This window comes from Ovis aries, chromosome 5 (genome assembly GCF_016772045.2).
Source record: "Ovis aries strain OAR_USU_Benz2616 breed Rambouillet chromosome 5, ARS-UI_Ramb_v3.0, whole genome shotgun sequence".
Taxonomy (NCBI): domain Eukaryota; kingdom Metazoa; phylum Chordata; class Mammalia; order Artiodactyla; family Bovidae; genus Ovis; species Ovis aries.
The window spans coordinates 5,196,998-5,214,229 of NC_056058.1; the positions used below are offsets into that span (position 1 = coordinate 5,196,998).

At 54.6% G+C, this 17,232-nt stretch overlaps 1 protein-coding gene across 2 annotated transcripts in view; it reads right to left on the reverse strand.

Annotated features, from left to right (window-relative positions):
• Nucleotides 1-12,253, reverse strand: part of MAP1S (microtubule associated protein 1S) — a 31,735-nt gene extending 19,482 nt beyond the window's left edge. Inside the window, exons 1-5 of one of the 2 annotated variants that reach the window (XM_027969443.2) lie at nucleotides 12,111-12,253; nucleotides 10,754-10,855; nucleotides 9,323-9,405; nucleotides 8,205-8,345; nucleotides 5,202-7,563 (exon numbers count right to left, since the gene is read on the reverse strand). In XM_027969443.2, coding sequence (XP_027825244.1) covers nucleotides 5,202-7,563; nucleotides 8,205-8,345; nucleotides 9,323-9,405; nucleotides 10,754-10,855; nucleotides 12,111-12,231 — 2,809 coding nt within the window. In that variant the 5' untranslated portion in view covers nucleotides 12,232-12,253. Of the gene's footprint in view, nucleotides 1-5,201; nucleotides 7,564-8,204; nucleotides 8,346-9,322; nucleotides 9,406-10,753; nucleotides 10,856-11,410; nucleotides 11,991-12,110 lie in introns of those variants that run through there. The other variant, XM_060415370.1, reaches the window with a different exon arrangement.
• Nucleotides 12,254-17,232: the final 4,979 nt, after the last annotated feature.

Consider the following 17,232-nt stretch of genomic DNA (forward strand, 5'->3'; position numbering starts at 1 on the left):
TCCTGGCAGCAAGATGGACCAGTGCAGTGGCCAAACTAATGTCCCTTCCAAGGGTGCAGAAGTGTGAGCGAAAGAGAAATGACGAATGGGAAGGAGAAAGGAAAAATAACCTCTGAGGGTAAAGGGATGAATAAGCTGGCTATGCAATGAGGGAAGCCCAACATTTTATTAATACCTGGAGGGAGGCTTAGAGCAGAATAATCTCTCTTAGCAGAAGCATGCCAGATGCCTGGCAGGCAGAAGCTAGTTTGCTGAGACCAGCCCTGATCTGGGGACCTGACAAGATGGAGCAGCAGCCGGCAAACCTGAATGGTGTCACTCTGGGAGACATTCTGATCCTAAGATACATTAATGAACAGGAAAACTGTTCATGACTAAATGGAATTCAAGCGATGTTCCTGTATCTCGGACTCCTATTTTTAGGCTGCATCTATTACACAAAGGACAACACTTGGGAACCATTTCCTCTGGGACTGCAAACCGTGTGGTGTATGGCTCCCAGCAGGCTGGTCTATGTAGTCACTGTGTAACTGCAAATCTTGATCAACTGCTTAGAAAAGTCCCTGGTTATGATGGTCAAAATACAACGGCAGCATGCCCAACACGGGGCTTCCCCAGGTGGCACCAGCGGTAAAGGCCTGCCTGCCAGTGCAGCAGACTTAGGAGACACGGGTTCCATCCCGAGTCGGGAAGACCGCCTGGGGGAGGGCATGGCAACCCACTCCAGCATTCTTGCCCGGAGAATCCCATGGACAGAGGAGTCTGGTGCGCTACACAGTCCATGGGGTCACAGACTCGGATACAACTGAAATGACGTAGCACGCACGCACACCTGAGGGTGTGCCATGCCCAAGCACGTGGCATCCTGTTTCCGCAGACAGAAAACTACTCATCAAAAAGAGGGAAAAACAGTGGGTCCCTGATGGGATTAAAGCAGAGGGCATCACTTGGTGGCTCAAGTTCCTTGGGGGAACGATCCCACCAGAGACAAGGCAGGCTGTGCGAAGTCTTGTGGCAGGCTCCAGCTAGATTAAACCACATTTAGGTGACTTCCCTGGTGGCTCAGATGGTAAAGCATCTGCCTACAATGTGGGAGACCTGGGTTCAATCCCTGGATTGGGAAGATCCCCTGGAGAAGGAAATGGCAACCTGCTCCAGTATTCTTGCCTGGGAAATCCCACGGACAGAGAAACCTGGTAGGCTACAGTCCATGGGGTTGCAAAGAGTCGGACATGACTGAGCGACTTCACTTTCTTTCTTTCTAGGTGTGCTTACCATGCATCTAACTCTAGTCTGGGGGATCCAAAATTTTGGGGTGCAAAACACGCATCCTAAGCGCACCTAGGCCACTAATATGCAGTGGCATCAATGTCCCTGGTGGATTCAATAATGCTGGCCCACAAGCCAGAGTCTGAGGGTGAACAGGTGCTAATGGGGATCTGAGGACAAGTGGAATTTGCTTTTAATGAGGAGCAGCATTCAGAGGAAAAAGATAAACTAGAATAGGCAGATCAAGGGGAGTTCTCTTCCAGGTGGAAGGCGAAGGATGGGAGCCAGCCTGGGGGGAGAGAGAGTCAGTCTGTGTTTGCTCAGCTGTATTCAATGCTTTGTGATCCCGTGGACTGTGGCCCGCCAGGCTCCTCTGTCCATGGGATTTTCCAGGCAAGACTACCAGAGCAGGTTGCCATTTTCTACTCCAGGGGATCTTTCTGGACCAGGGAAAGAGAATAAGGCAGAAGCAAAGTGGGTCAGGCAGATTCAGCCAGTAATGCTGGATATGCTAGAACCCAGCGCTGGGAAGGGGGCTGTATCCTGATCTAACAAGCCCAAGGCCTCTTAACTGTTTTAATACGAACAGAGGCTGAAGTGGCCAGTGGGCAAGTGGCCCTCTGTTCTAGCTACTGAGGCTTGGGGTACACACACTTATGGCAATGCTACGGCTCTTCAAGCTTAGAGAAGCTCTCTAGAGGCATTAACGATCTACACAGATGCACCCAGGCTGCTCTCGCCTCCAGGAAAGCTAGAAATAAAATACACCCCGCGGCACAGCCAGTAGGGACAGGAATAACCTAAATGCCACTTATGTTCTCCTTATAGGAGAGGTGGGCCCTGCTGTAAAACACAGACTCAGTACAAGCCTGCGAGTTTGTCCCTGGTTACCTTGGAATTCAGAGCTAAGTGAATCATGGTCAAATGCTACCACCTCTATCCTTAATAACATTTGGTACACGGGCAAAGGCAGATGTTGCTGGGAAGGCAAAGTGAATACCTCCATAGTTCTCACTGATCTGTTCTGTAATGAAACGGAATTGTACCCTGGCCATATTTTGATATGGTATAACCCTGGCATTGGTAAGTTTCAACTGCCTCAGTGCCCTGCATGTGTGTGTGTTCACTCAGCACGTCTGACTCTTTTCACCTCTATGCACAGACAGACTGTAGCCCCCCAGGCTCCTCTGTCCACAGGATTGTCCGGGCAAGAATACTGGAGCAGGTTGCCATTTCCTCCTCCAGGGGGTCTTCCCAAAGCAGGGACAGAACCCTTACCTCCTGTGCCCCCTGCACTTCAGGCAGATTCTTTACCGCTGAGCCAGCGTGGGAGCCAGCGGCTTCCCCAGTAACGTATTGATCAAACGTATTGAGGGCCTGAGTTAAGTCTCCTGAGGATGCAACAGTTGTGGAAAACGACTGGGCTGAGGAGGAAGAGGATTTAGCTAATCACCAGCTTATTTCTGTGCCAAATAGTTCTGTACAAATTGACTGTAAGGTACAAGCAGCAATGACGTTTCTTTAAATCAACCCTTATCCCACACTGATTTCTGCAAATGTCAGGCCTATTGGTGTTGGTACTATTGTTGTATCTGTTCTATAAATGTGACCCCAAATCTAAGTCTGTAACAGGGACCCACGGTTTTCCGCTACTTTTGATTAATCATTTTCCATCCACAAAAACAGAGTGTCATTTGCCTTAAGGGATCTGTTCCACCAGGGGGTAGACTGCAATACTGTGATTTATGAGAAATACATACATTTGGTCATTCTCAGGCATCAGTACAGTTGCTGTCATGTCTGACTCTTTGCAACCCCATGGACTGCAGCACTCCAGGCTTCCCTGTCCATCACCAACTCCTGGAGCTTGCTCAGATACACTCGGTCTTTATCCACAGTTCCTAACTCACAGCTCTCAAACTCTTGGAATTTTCTGATCAATAAGAGCAATGGGAGCATCTTTTGCTATATTTCCTCTCTGGTCTTCAGTTCCAAAAAATATTTTCGGGCCGGAGAGGTAAAATGGGTGTCTTGTTATTTCTCAGAAGCTCTCTTCCATCACAACCGGGTCTGGCTAAGGAAGATGACTTTGGACCCCAGCCCAGGGTGGGGCTGGTTGTTAGGAGAACCAATCACTTGATTGGAGGGTCAGAACTTTCAGTCCTGCCCCTGATTTTTGAGGAGGGGCATGGCTGGAGGCTGAACCAACAGCCACTGACCAATGATTCAGTCAATCGTTACTATGTAATAAAGCCTCCATAAAACCCTCAAGTTTTCTAGCCCTTTTTCAGAGCTTCCCACCTCAGGGAACCAGAACCACACAGGGCCCCAAGGCTTGTGCGAAAAGAGAATCCCTTGTGCGGTATCTCCCCCTAGGTATCTCTTCATCCGCTTGTTGATCTGTATTCTTTAGGAGCCTTTTATAATAAAATGGTCATCTAGTAAGTACACTGGAGAAGGCAATGGCACCCCACTCCAATACTCTTGCCCGGGAAATCCCATGGACAGAGGAACCTCGTAGGCTACAGTCCATGGGGTCGCTAAGAGTCGGACACGACTGAGAGACTTCACTTTCACTTTTCACTTTCATACATTGGAGAAGGAAATGGCAACCCACTCCAGTGTTCTTGCCTGGAGAATCCCAGGGACGGGGGAGCCTGGTGGGCTGCCATCTATGGGGTCGCACAGAGTCGGACACGACTGACGCAACTTAGCGGCAGCAGCAGTAAGTACACGGGTTTTCCTGAGTTCTGTCAGCTGCTCTGGCATATTAACAAATGGAAGAAAGGGGCCGCGGGAGCCCCTGATTTGCAGCCAGTGAGAAGCACAGGCAACAGTCTGCACTGGGCCTGGCGCCTGGAGTGGAGGGTGCTTGTGGGACTGAGCCTTTTGCCTGTGGAATGGGATTCTCTCTCCAGGCAGAGGTGTCAACACGCAGGGGAATGTTGGGGCCCCCCAGCTGGTGTCCAAGATTTGGACCCAGGAAGCCCTTTCAGTGTGTGAGGCAGGTGCCTGCACGGCCAGCGCCAGTAGAAACCCCGGGCCCTCAAGTCTCTAAGCTGCCCTGGAAGGCGGCACATCACACGTGCCGTCCCAGCTCGGAGATCAGGGACTCCAGCACGTGATGCGTAATTCCACCAGGGTTCGAACTATGTGCTGGAGAAGACTCTTGAGAGTCCCTTGGATAATAAGGAGATCAAACCAGTCAACTCTAAAGGAAATCAGTCCTGAATATTCATTGGAAGGACTGATGCTGAAACTAAAGCTCCAATACTTTGGCCACTGGATATGAAGAGCCTACTCATTAGAAAAGACCTTGATGCTGGGAAAGATTGAGAGGAGAAGAGGGCGACAGAGGGTGAGATGGCTGGATGGCATCACCGACAAAATGGACTTAAGTTTGAGCAAATTCCACGATAGTGAAGGACAGAGAAGCCTGGCGTGCTGCAGTTCCTAAGCTCCTGCAAAGAGTCAGACATGGCTTAGCAACTGAACTTAGAAGCTTATGCCTGGTTTCCCAGACTTCCCCAGGCCGCATCCCTTTGCTGGTCCTCCTCTGTATCCTTTTGTTGTGATACATTTACAAGTATGACCACATACTGAATCTTCCTACCCAATCATCAAACCTGGAGGTGGTTTTGGGACCCTGGACACAAAGGAGTTTCATAAAAATGTATCATTAAAATTAATTTCACTGGTTTCTCTCTGTTTCAAGTGGCTACTGGAAACATCACCACCACAGATGTACTCACTGGGATGATGTTTCCACTGACGATACTGCTCAAGCACCTTAGAGCTGTAAGTGCTTAAGACAGCTAGGGCAAAGCTTCCATTTTATAGGAGAAACAGAGGCCAGAGAGGGTGGTGGGTGTGGCTGAGACCACACTGCAAACAGGAAACCCACTGCAGGATTCTGGCCCACAGGTACTTACCGGATGGACCTCGAGTGGTTGTCTTGGGGACCGAGGGCTTTCTGGACAGGGGTGCCCGATTTCCTTTATCACTGGGCTCGCTGCGGGCACTGAGTGGCCGACTGGCCCTGTCCCCACCGGCCAGTCCCTTGGTTTTGGCAGCAGTCACTGGAGTGGCTTTGGGGGTAGTAGTGCCAGAGCTGGGGCGGGTAAGGGGCTTCCCGGTACGGCTGCCACCTCTTTTCAGCCGGGCCTGCTCAGGAGGCAGCATCTCCGGGTCCACCATGCAGATACTAGGTGGGGTGGGCAGCGGTGGGGGGATCTTGAGGGGGTCAGGCAGCGGGTCACGGCGGGGGACCCCGAAGCCCTCCGTGTCCTCGTCTGAGTCAGCAGTGCCAGGGGCAGCTGGCAGGGGGTCCGAGTCAGACAGGGTGGGCAGGGACTCGCTGACGGATGTGGGCGGTGTCTCCTCGGCACCTCCCGGAGCGCCCGCCCGCTCCTGCGACCGGGCGCTGCTGTCATTGGAGCTGCCGGGGGACACAGGGGCCGGCGCCATGGGCACGGCCTTGCGGTGCTCGAACTCACAGGGCGACACCAGGCACAGGTCCACGTCATGCGGGGAGGCCGAGCGCCGCACCCGAGGGCCGCAGAGCGGGAGGCTGAGCCCAGCTTCACTTGCGGCTGCAGCTGGCGGCGGGAGCACCTGCTCAAAGGAGACGGACAGGGACTCGTCCACCTCCGTGGAGTGCGGGGAGCCCACCTCCGCGGGCAGCGAGGGCGTGGTCACTGTAGGGGAGGCGTCCGGCCCAGGCTCCCCACCCCGCAGGGGGCTCAGCGACAGAGGCCCACTGCTCTCTGTTGGGCCCTGCTGGGTCCCAGCGGGCGAGGGTGTGCATGGCTGGGGGGTGCTGGCGGCCAACAGCAGCTCCAGGGTTTTCTCCTCTAGGCTGCCACCTTCCTCCCCTGCCGGGCTGAGCCCCAGATCCAGGCTGCTCTCTTGGCTGGGCGTGGCCACGAGCTGGGGGGCCGGGGAGCTGCAGGCCTCTGTCGGGGGGCTGGCCTCTCCGCTCCGGAAGCTGGGGGGGCTGCGGGGCCCATTCTCAGCTGGTGGGACCCCTGGGCGGGGTGTGTTGGGTGCTCTGCGGGGCTTGGGAGCCACCTGGGCACCCACATTCTTGCCACTAACGGCGGCGGAGGATGCCCGGCGCACCTCCCGGGGTTGGGTGCGAGGGGCACTGGGTCTGGGGTCCTTCTTCACCTCCCGGGAGGGCCTGGCTTCTTTCTCAGCCCTCCGAGGGGCCTCAGTCCGTGGGGAGTCCTTCCGGGCCACCCCAGGGCGCTCCTGGGTGGGCCTGGAGGGCACTGTCACGCGGCCCTCTCTCCTCAAGCTGTCCCGGGAGGCCACGCTCTCCTTGCTCTCAGCTCGCCGAGGCCCCGCCAGGTCCTGGGGCGTCACCACCGGCTCCCGCAGGAACCCCAGGTGCTGCAGGCGGACCAGGCCATCCAGGAGGCGGGCAGGGGGTGTGCAGCCAGGGAACAGCACACGCACCACCTTCTCGGAGGGGCCCGCAGGGTGCCACACCAGCAGGGCACACACGGAGGCCAGGGTGTGGTCGGTGGTGGTGGCGGAGGGCGGGTGCAGCACGTACATGTCCAGCCGGCCCACGCCCATCTTCTGGAAGAGCACGGTGGGCTCGGCAGGCAGCGGCCCTCGGTTCAGGGGCATAGGGGCGATGCCCAGCCGGCTCAGGAGGCTCAGGGCCAGTTCAGCCTCATCCTCACCACGCACCAGCCGCGAGGCAGCCGCGCGGGCATTGAGAAACACGACGCCCAGGTTGGGGGAGATCAGCCGGCGAAGCCGGTCATCCCCGGAGCCCCCGCCAGCAGCGGCCTCGTCGCGCTCCGCCAGCTTGCGCCGCAGCAGACTGTTGAGGCCTGGGAGGCTGTCGGCGCCCGCGTGGGTCACCAGCACAGCATCCACCCGGTCCAGGTGCCGCACCAGCTTCCAGAAGCTCGACTTGGGGTTGGAGCCGCCGTTGACCAGCACGGTGAAGCCATTGACAGCGAAGAAGGCGGCATCACCGAGGCCACCGGGGAAGATGTAGCAGCAGGGCCGGGCGAGCCTGAGGAAGCCCACAGAGGCCGGAGGCTCAAGCAGCTCGAAGGGGGAGGGCGGCTCCAATGACTCGGCCACGTACTCCAGGAACTCGCGCAGGCCCTCAGAAGCCGGCAGCTGCACCGGAGGGTTCAACCGCAGCTGGAGCACGCCCTGCAGGCCGGGCACTTCGGGGGCCAGCCGGGCCCAGTCACCGAAGGTCGGGCAGGTGATGGTGAGCTTGGGCGGCTCTGCAGGCAGGGGTGTGGAGGCCAGGAGATCCCGGATCTGAACAAGGGGAAATGGTTAAGGGGTTACCCAGAGCCAGGAAACACCCAGCCCCTTGGGAAAGCTAAGCCCCTTTGCCTGCCCTTGTCACCCTCGGGACAAAACCAAGCTCTCCCCACAGCCCAGCAGGGCCCATGGTCCTGTCTCACCACCTGCTCCCCTCCTGCCCTCCCCCACCTCCTCACGCTCCCTGCCCCTGGGCCTTTGCACATGCTGTTCTCACACCCTAGAGCACACTTCCCTCCAGGGAGACTTTCTATACACACCCCCACCCCCACCTCCGTCTACTGGCCTTATCTTACCATCACTACATCACTCACTACAGTACGAAAACATGGTTTCCCAGGGTTTTCTGCTCATTTGCCCTGCTCAGACAAGGGGTCAGAACGGGCCCCATCCAGTTGTGTCCCAGACAGGACCTAAAATCTGGGGTGCCACTTGGAGCCTTTGCACCATCTGATCTAAAGGCCCTCACCTTGCAGTGGGCCGTGGGGCTGAGCCTGACAGTACACGCTGTCACCATCACCCTACACAGCAAGAAGGGACAGAGCTCGGGGAGGGGGGCAGTAGGTCACCTGGGCGGCTCAGCCCAGTGGGGATGAGCCAGGCTTCAGACCCAGGGTGGCGAGGGTGCAGCTCACCTCTTTGTCCCCCAGGACCTGGAGGAAGTGGCGGGGTGAGAAGCCCCCGGTCTGGAGCAGCAGCTCCCCTGTCTCCTCCAGGCAGGGCCCCGCCAGCACCAGCAGCTTGTGAGAGGCAGGGTCTAGCAGAAGGTTCCGGAGCTGAGGGACGGGGAGAGTGTTCAAAGCCCTACTCCAGGCAGTGAGATGGCCAGCACCCCTCTTTGGGGTGGTCCCCAGCCCCAGATCCATGTATAACCACCCCTACCAGGGCTGGCGGCCTGCCAATGCAGGAGACACAGGTTTGATCCCTGGGTCGGGAAGATCCCCTGCGGAAGGACAGGGTAACCCACTCCAATATTCTCGCCTGGGAAAACCCATGGACAGAGGAGCCTGGTGGGCTACAGTCCATGGGGTCACCAAAGAGTTGGACACAACTGAGTGACCAAAACACAACAATCTGTCCCCCAAGTGGCCTGGCTAGTACTAGACTGGAAGCCAGGATGGTAGCCTGTGGGCCTCCGGCTGGAGCTGGCCCCCACCCTCCCTGCCCACTCCTGCCCATTCAAAGCCCAGCTCCAGTGCCCCCTCCAAGTCTGTCTGGGCCCCCAAGCCCACATTTCCCTCTGGCCCAGCCCAGGTGCCATAGGGAAGAGGGGACTGTGTCTGGCTGTTTCCACCAGAGCCTCCTCAGGGAGCAAAACAGGGCATTTTTGATCAAAGGCATCAACCTGTACAAGGATCTCTAGAGGGCTCTATCTCATAGGAAACTGAAAGAAGAGTGCCGATGTCCACAGCTAAAATTATTAAAAAGTCAGTTCAGACAACTAGCAGGGCCCAGCCCAAGGGAACACACGAGACCCAAAAACACCGGTTGGGTTCTGCCCTCCCACACTCCAGCCCTTCCCTATCCCATTCAATCTGCCCATGCTCCAGCCTTTTCTGACTCCCCCTACTCCCATCAGCAGCTCTGAGGAGGGACTAAATCGAGGCTGGAGTCATCAGGGGAGATTTTGTTGCTGCTGGGTGGCAGGAAGAGAATTTCAGGCAGACGAAGTCAGGGGCCCCTGGAGATTGGGGCCAGGGGATGGCGCCGGTCCCAGCAGCCCAGTTCCCCCCAGAAGCCTTCCCTTTCCTACCTCATCACACAGGGATTTGTCTGACGGATTCAGGAGGACCAGTGTCTCCAGGGTGTCACCACGGTGGTGCAGGCTCCGCTGGCCTGTGGGAGAACCAGGCCCTTTGAGTTTAGGGCTGAGCCACATGCGCCAGGGTCAAATCCCACCTCACTGGGTGATCCTAGGTGGCCGGGAGTCCCTTCAGGACTCTTGTTTCCCAGGACCTCCAGCCAGGGGGTCATCCAGAGATTAACAGACATGAGATAGAGCTGCAGGTCAGGATGAGGCAAGAACAGGAAACCGCCTTGGCAGGCCACATGCTGGAGACAGCAGGGACAAGGCCTCCGCTGCTGGCAGGACCCAACTGCAGCTGTCAGCCCTGTGGGGGACAGCATCGTCACCCCATTTTATAATCAAGGAGCCTGAGCCCAGGGAAGGCCAAGGGGGGTACACTAGGAAAAAGGTACAACATGGGCAAAGGCCTTGAGGCAGGACTGAGCTCTCGGTGTCCAAGGATCAGGAAGGGGCTAGAGCAAGGGGCGGCAAGAGGGAGTTGAGGGCAGGAGGCCTCATGGGTCATGGAGAGGGGAGTGGGGTTGATTCTGGGATCTGAACCCTTATCCTCTATCAGCTTATCACAGGTTTCTTATCATGTGCGGATACTGCCCCATTCAGGCAGGGAAAGTAAGGCTCAGAGAGGGGAAGTGGCTGCCAAGGTCACACAGCACAGATGAGATTTCCACCCCTCCCCAATCCGATACAGTGAGGGTCAGGAAGCCACCAGGAACCGCTGGGACAATGAGGTGACGGACACTTCCTTCCCCTCCTGAAGCAGCCTGGAGGTGACTCAACAGGCCAGCTGAGCAGGGGGTAGCTAGGCAACACCCAGGCCCCCCCCAGCAGCTACTCTGCTCACCCCAGTCATTCCAGAATCCCCAGGGAGCACGGGCCATGTAGGGCTGCCCGAGAGTCCCAACCCCCTCCTCGATCTTGCTTTCTCAGCTCCCCATCTACTGAGCACTTACTTGTACCCTGTGCAAGAATCACAGCCATAAACCACACCCAGTCCCTGCCAGGCCCCGCCCACACGCACCAGCCCCTCACTTTCCAAATGTCTTGTCCCTTTGCTTGGGTGTTTCCCTCCACCCTCCCCACCAGCTGCTTCTCATCTAAAAAGAGCCTCCTCAAAGGTCTCCCTGTCCCCCATACCACACAGCCTCATTTGTCACATGGGAACAAAAATGCAAGTTCTGACCTCATGAGTTGATGACTGAGGGAGTGAGTGCTGGCTCAGGGCCTGCCCCTGCTCTTACTCAGTGGATATCAGCTGTACTATTACTGTTGTTGTTTACAGCCATCCCTGACGCACACAGCTAGCACTCGAACATCCGCCCACTGAATGAACAGAAGGGGAGCAGCTAGCGGGCTCAGGGTCACCTTTCACAGCCTCACCTTTCACTATGCTGGAGAAGGTGGCTGAGTGCCGGGACACGAAGACCTTGAGCTGCTCATCAAGGCTGCAGACGCCAGGGTCAATGTCCCAAGACCGGATGCCTGGTGGGGTGGGCGGGAAAGGAAGATAGGAAATCAGCTGGGCTCCCCAGCTCCCAGAATATTTCAATAACTAGCAGAGGGCAGGCAAGGGCCACCACAGCCCCCTCTTCTCCCAACCTGCCCCCGCACATGAAGGCCAGGAAATTCAGAACCATCCAGTGTGCCTTTGGATCTCACTGCATCCACCATCAAGGAACCCCCAAACTTGGGCACTTTACAAAGACTTAGGACCTCAGCAAGAAAGTCCCCACCTCCTAGACAGTCATCTTGTCCCCTTCAGTATCCTCCCACCCGCACCACTGGTTTCACTGATCTGCAGCCCTGCCACGCACAGGTTCCACCTCTAAGCTTTTGCAGGAACTGTTCCCACTGCCCAGAAGCCCCTCTCCCTGCCTTCCCATCCTTCAGGTCCTCTCAGCCCTTGGCATCTTCCCCCGAACAGTCCTGAAACCATCTGAGCTTAAACCTTGATCCATCTCCCTGCCCCACCCCCACCCCAACAGACCATTAGTCCTGAGAGGGCAGGTCTGAACCTGCCAGAGGTCCCGGCCCTACCCTCGATGCCCTGCGGGGTGATACTCCCCAAACCCATGAGCTGTGTGTTGCCATCTCATTTTACTGGCCGCGGAGGACAGGCGCTGACGATCTGAGAGATGGAGGATGACGGATGAATGCCCTCCAAGCAGCACGGTGTGGGGTGCACCACGCCCGCCGGTCCCACCGTGCCAAGTGCTTGCAGGTGAATCTTGCAGGTGCGTCTATGACTCACATATTCAGGTGCCAAATCCCCTAAGCAGGCCGCACCCGCCCACACCCCAATTAGCAGTTCCTCATGGAGCTACGGAAAGTGGCCCCCGGGGCTCCGGGCCCAACCTCCCTATCCCTGCTCCGCCCTCCGGGACGTCCAGGCTACTAAGAGCCGGGGAATCGAGGCGCGCCCGGAGGGCGGGAAGCGGAGCCGTTGCCCATGCCGCCCAATCGCGTGCGCCCCCAAAGCCGGGGCCCGTGTCGCCTCCCCGGTCTGCACCAGGCTCGAGGCGGAGCAGCTGAGCCCGACCCCGAACGCTGCTTCCTCCGCGGGCGCCCATAGCCTCTGCCTGCGCCCTGCGTCTAACGGTAAGAGGGTAGGGGCCCGGGCCACCCCCGCCCCCCGATCCGGCCGGCCCCCGCCCCGACCGCCCCATCCTCCGGCTCTCAGGCCGAGATGCGCGGCCGCTCCCGCCTCCCCGGCACCGCGTTCCCGGGCCGGTCCGACCTCGTTCAAGCTCCTCCAGCACGTAGGCAAGCAGCCCCCGGCACCCGCACTCGCCGCCTACTACGAGCAGCAGCGAGCTGGGGACCTCGGCCGCCACGGACCCTGCGACCGCCGCCGCCATCTTAGCGCCGCCCTGACGCTCCGAGCGCCCGCCCTGCTGTCCCCGCCCCTTAAAGGGGCCGGACCGGAAGGGCTGAAGACCCCTCCCGGAAGCCCCTCCTCGCTCGTTGTCTGCCCCCTTGCGCCCTCTGCGGTTGTGGGACCTGCGGATACAGGCTCGGAAGCGCTAGCAGAGTCTTGAATCTCGGCTCTGGGCACCTCTCTCAAATGACTACTGTTTCATTCGTTCATTCACTCTGACTCATTTATCCAGCAAGTGCCTGCTGCTGCTGCTACTGCTGCTAAGTCGCTTCAGTCGTGTCCGACTCTGTGCGACCCTATAGACGGAAGCCCACGAGGCTCACCCGTCCCTGGGATTCTCCAGGCAAGAACACTGGAGTGGATTGCCATTTCCTCGTCCAAGAAGGCACTACTACTGCGTGCCTACTACTTGCCAATTGGAATCTCTGCCCTCCAGAAACTCACAGCACATCTCAGTGGGTCCAATCTGAACCAGGTCCCAGATGGTCCCGGTTCCCTAGGTCAGGGCTTAAACAGAGAAAAGAAGGGAAACTTTGAGGGATGCGTAGGAGTTTGCCAGGTGTGGGTTATGGGATAATGACATGTGAGGCATAAGTTAGAGCCTGTGCAGAGTTTAGAGATTAGGAAAGTACATAGGAAGTTGAAACAGATTCTAGAGCACTCTGGATCTGTAGCAGGGCACCACAGTTATTCTGCATCCACAGTTTGCAGGGCATTTTGCTCATTGAAGATATGCATAAATCTATGAAGTTGGTAGTTATGAAGTAGGCTGTGGGCACAGTCATTTCGCAGGAATGGAGAGGAAATAGACTTGGAGAGATGAAGTCACCAGGCCCATAAGAGGTAGAGGAGAGATTCAGGTGGGTCTGATTCCAGATCCAGCCTGCGACAGGGACTGGCTGCCTGGTTCACATGGGTAACCCTCCTTCCCCGGTCCATTGCATTCAGCCTTTTTACCCATGGTGACCACCTCTTGAAAAATCATGTTGCATCACACTTCTTGACACGTGATCATGCCTAGGAAGGGCTGGGTTGCATCCCTCAGGAGTTAGCTCCCCATCTTTGGAGGTATACAAAACCAACCAAGACGAATGAAAAGATCTGCCAAGAAGGATTAACCTCCCACTGCCCTTCGTTATCTATTCAGTCCAGCTTCCTCCCTGGTCAGTGTATAACAGTCGCTGGCCACGCGCCGTCTGTCTAAGGTTTGAGTGCTCCACTTCCTCTCTCTTTATGGCCCTGGCATCCTTCCTCTATCCCAGTCCCTCCCCCTTGGCTCCCTTCCCTGTTTGCTAACTGCTTGTGATTTCTTCTATTATTGCTCTCAACAGTAAAGACAGTGGGAGCGTCTGTGTCAGGGTCTATCTCCCCCAGCAGGATAGGAGATTGTTGGAGCCCAGACCAGGCTGAGATTTCTCTGGGATCCCAGTTTTTTTGCAGGACAAAGCTGAGCATCTGGGAAGTGCATGATAAATGGTGTGAAACGGGAGGGAAAAGCTCCTTCATCCACCATTCACTCATGTGTATTGATTGGATCAGGTCAGGACTGGAACCTGGGACCTTCTGCGGGAAGTCTATGCTCTCTCTTCTGCCCAAGGCTGTGAATTATGATGGGTAGTGTTCATTCTGAAAGTGAAAGAGGCAAAGTCATGTCTGACTCTTTGTGACCCCATGGAATAATCCATAGAATTCTCCAGGCCAGAATATTGGAGTGGGTAGCCATTCCCTTTTCCAGGGGATCTTCCTAACCCAGGGATCAAACTCAGGTCTACTGCATTGCAGGCAGATTCTTTACCAGCTGAGGCACCAGGGAAGCCCAAGAATCCCTGAGTGGATAGCCTATCCCTTCTCCAGTGGATATTCCCTATCTAGGAATCAAACTGGGGTCTCCTGCATTGCAGGTGGATTCTTTACCAGCTGCGCTACCAGGGAAGCCCTAGTGTTCATTCTAGTGGGTCTTCAAGGGCTCTGAGTTGCCAAGGCATCTGGGACCTGATGTTCTGAGTGTTCTGGAGTCCTGAGGTTTTCCTGTCCCAGAATGTCCCTCAGTCTGGAGACCCTAATGTGAAGAGTAGGGGGAGCATCTCCCAAGAGATGAAAGAAGCATCTGGGGACCATTTCTGAAATCCCAGGCAACAGACTCCCATCACTGCCCTCCTGCTTTTGTCCCCACCCAGCTCCATGCCTCTTTTCAGAGGGATCAAGTGATGAGATTGTGGGGTAAATGGAAAACCCTCATCCGTCAGGACTGCTGGATGCTTTAATCTCCTTCCCCTGGCAATTCTTTTCTCTTTTTAACATTTTTATTGAGGTTGAACATAGACATGGTCAAGTTCATGAATGTCAGGAGTGGAGGTTGATGGAGGTCAGGGTTTAGGACATTTCCAGCCCCTGCTGCACCACCTTGGATACTCCAGTTCATTCTCCCCTCCCTCAAGATGACCGCTTATCTGACTGTCATCACTTTGGTGAATTTACCTGAGTTTGAACTTCCCAGAGATGGGATTGCACAGGGTATCCACTCTTGGTTCTGGCTTCTCTTGCTCCTCATGTGTGTGGAACAGGCATTTGTCCCTTTTCGTGGTTATGTAGTATTCCCAAGTATCTTTTCTTTCTTTTCATATTGTGATCAAATAAATATAACATATTACTTACCATTTTAGGGGCTTCCCTGATGGCTCAGCAGATAAAGAATCTGCCTGCGATGCAGGAAACACAGGAGATGCAGCTTCAATCCCTGGGTCAGGAATATCCCCTAGAGGAAGAAAATGGCAACCCATTCCAGTTTTCTTGCCTGAAAAATCCCATGGACAGAAGAGCTTTGTGGGCTACAGTTCAAAGGGTCAAAAAGAGTCAGACACAACTGAGTGATTAAGCATGCACTTATTATTTAACCATTTAAAGTGTATAATTCAGGGTATTTAGGACACTCACAATGTAGGATGACCCTCACTAGCATCTAGCTCCAAAATACTTAAAAGACCCCATACTCTTTAGCAGTCTTCCCCAACCCCCTCCCTCCCAGCCACGGGCAACCACTAATCTGCTTTCTGTCCCTGTCGATTGCCCTGTTCTGAACCTATGTCGTACAACACGAAACCATTTCTCTCTGGCTTTCTTCACTCAGCATATTGTTTTCAAGGTGCATCCGTGTTGTATCATATGTGACCACTTTATTCCTTCCTGTGGACCCAGCACATTCAGCTTGTCCGTTCACCTGTTGATGGACATTTGGGTTGTTACTACCTTTCCGCTCGTGCAAACAGTGCTGCTGTAGAGATTCCTGTCCAAGTTTTTCTTGAACTTGCTTTCAGTTCTCTTGGGTCTGTACCTAGGAGTGGAATTGCTGGGTCGTATGGTAAGTCTATATTTAGCTTTTGAAGAACTGCCAGGCTGTTTTCCACAGCAGCTGTTAAATTGTACATTCCTACTGGCAGTGTACAAGGGTTCCAAAGGCTCCACATCCTTGCAAACAATTAGATTTTTTTCCTTTCTTATTGTAACCACTGGGTACCCATTTTTCACGATTCATCCATTTTCCTCATTGGTGAGCGTTTGGGTTGCTTCCAGTCTGGAGCAATTGTGGATAAAGCTGTTTTGAGCATACTTGTACGCGTCTCTTGGTGACTATACTCTTTTCTCCCCCGGTGAATGCCTGGGGGTGGAATGGCTGAGTCATAGGGTAAGAAACGGTCAGGTTGTTTTCTCAGGTAGGCTGTGAGGGAGGAAATGTCCCCCATGTCCTACCAACACTTAGATTTCAGCCTTTTTGTTTTGTTTATACTTTGTTTTTTGAAGTATAAAAGTTTATACTTTTATAAATGTATATCATAAGTTTATTTACAATATTTTGTTAGTTTCTGGTCTGCAGCAAAGTGATCCAGTTACACACGCGTGCGCGCACACACACACACACACACACACACACACACACGTCCTTTTTCATGTTCTTTTTCCATTATGGTTTATCATAGGATATTTAAGATTATTCCCTGTGCTATACAGTAAGACTTTGTTTATTCATTCTATAGATAATAGCTTACATCTGCTAATCCCCAAACTCCCAATCCATCCCTCCCCCACCCCTCCTCCCGCTTGGCAACCACAAGTCTGTTCCCCAAGACTGTGAGTCTGTTTCTGTTTCTTAGATAAGCTCATTCATGTCATATTTTAGATTCCACACACAACTAGGATCATATGGTATTTATCCTTCTCTTTCTGCCTTACTTCAGTTAGTATGATCATTCTATTTCTATCCATGTTATTGCAAATGTCATTATTTTTTATAACAGTTTTTTTAATATTTGCCTTTTCCTCCTTCTTCCCCCATGCCTATCACCAACCCTGTTCATCAACATTCATTAAGCGCTTGCGTTGACAACACTCTAGCTCTGGGTGCTGAGAAGGGAACAAAATTACTGGTCCTTGGTGCAAATCACTCTGAATCTGGAATGGAGGGAGCCTGAGGCTTGTATGCTTATATGTCAGTTCGTTTCATTCTTGCAACAACTTGGCCCCAAGCTCTGAGTAAACGCATTTAATAAAGGAGAAAAAAGGATTCGGAGAGTTAAGGGGCAGATCCAATATCTAGCACCCCAGCGGGGGATGTGAACCCAGGCTATGTAACTCCAGGCCCTGCAAGAGGCATTCATTCATCCATTCAGTAAACACTTTCTGACAAATCTCCTATGCCTCCAAGAGGTCCCCAAGGAGACCCCAGTCTGCAGGAGGAAGAGCTGGCCACAGATGCCCCCTAACTGTGGAGCCAGGGCTGGGCTAGAGGGTGGACCTGGAGCTGGAGGAGTCCAGAGTGGGGCAGTGAAGGCTCTGTATGGGGAGACAGGGAAGGTATCCTGGGCAAAGGGACATTGAAGCTGGGCTTTTGAAGAATGCGCTTGAGTTCATCAGGCAGATCTTGCATTCATTAATTCAGCAAACACACTCAGCCAAATCCTCTGTGCAAACCTCACCTCAGCCTGGT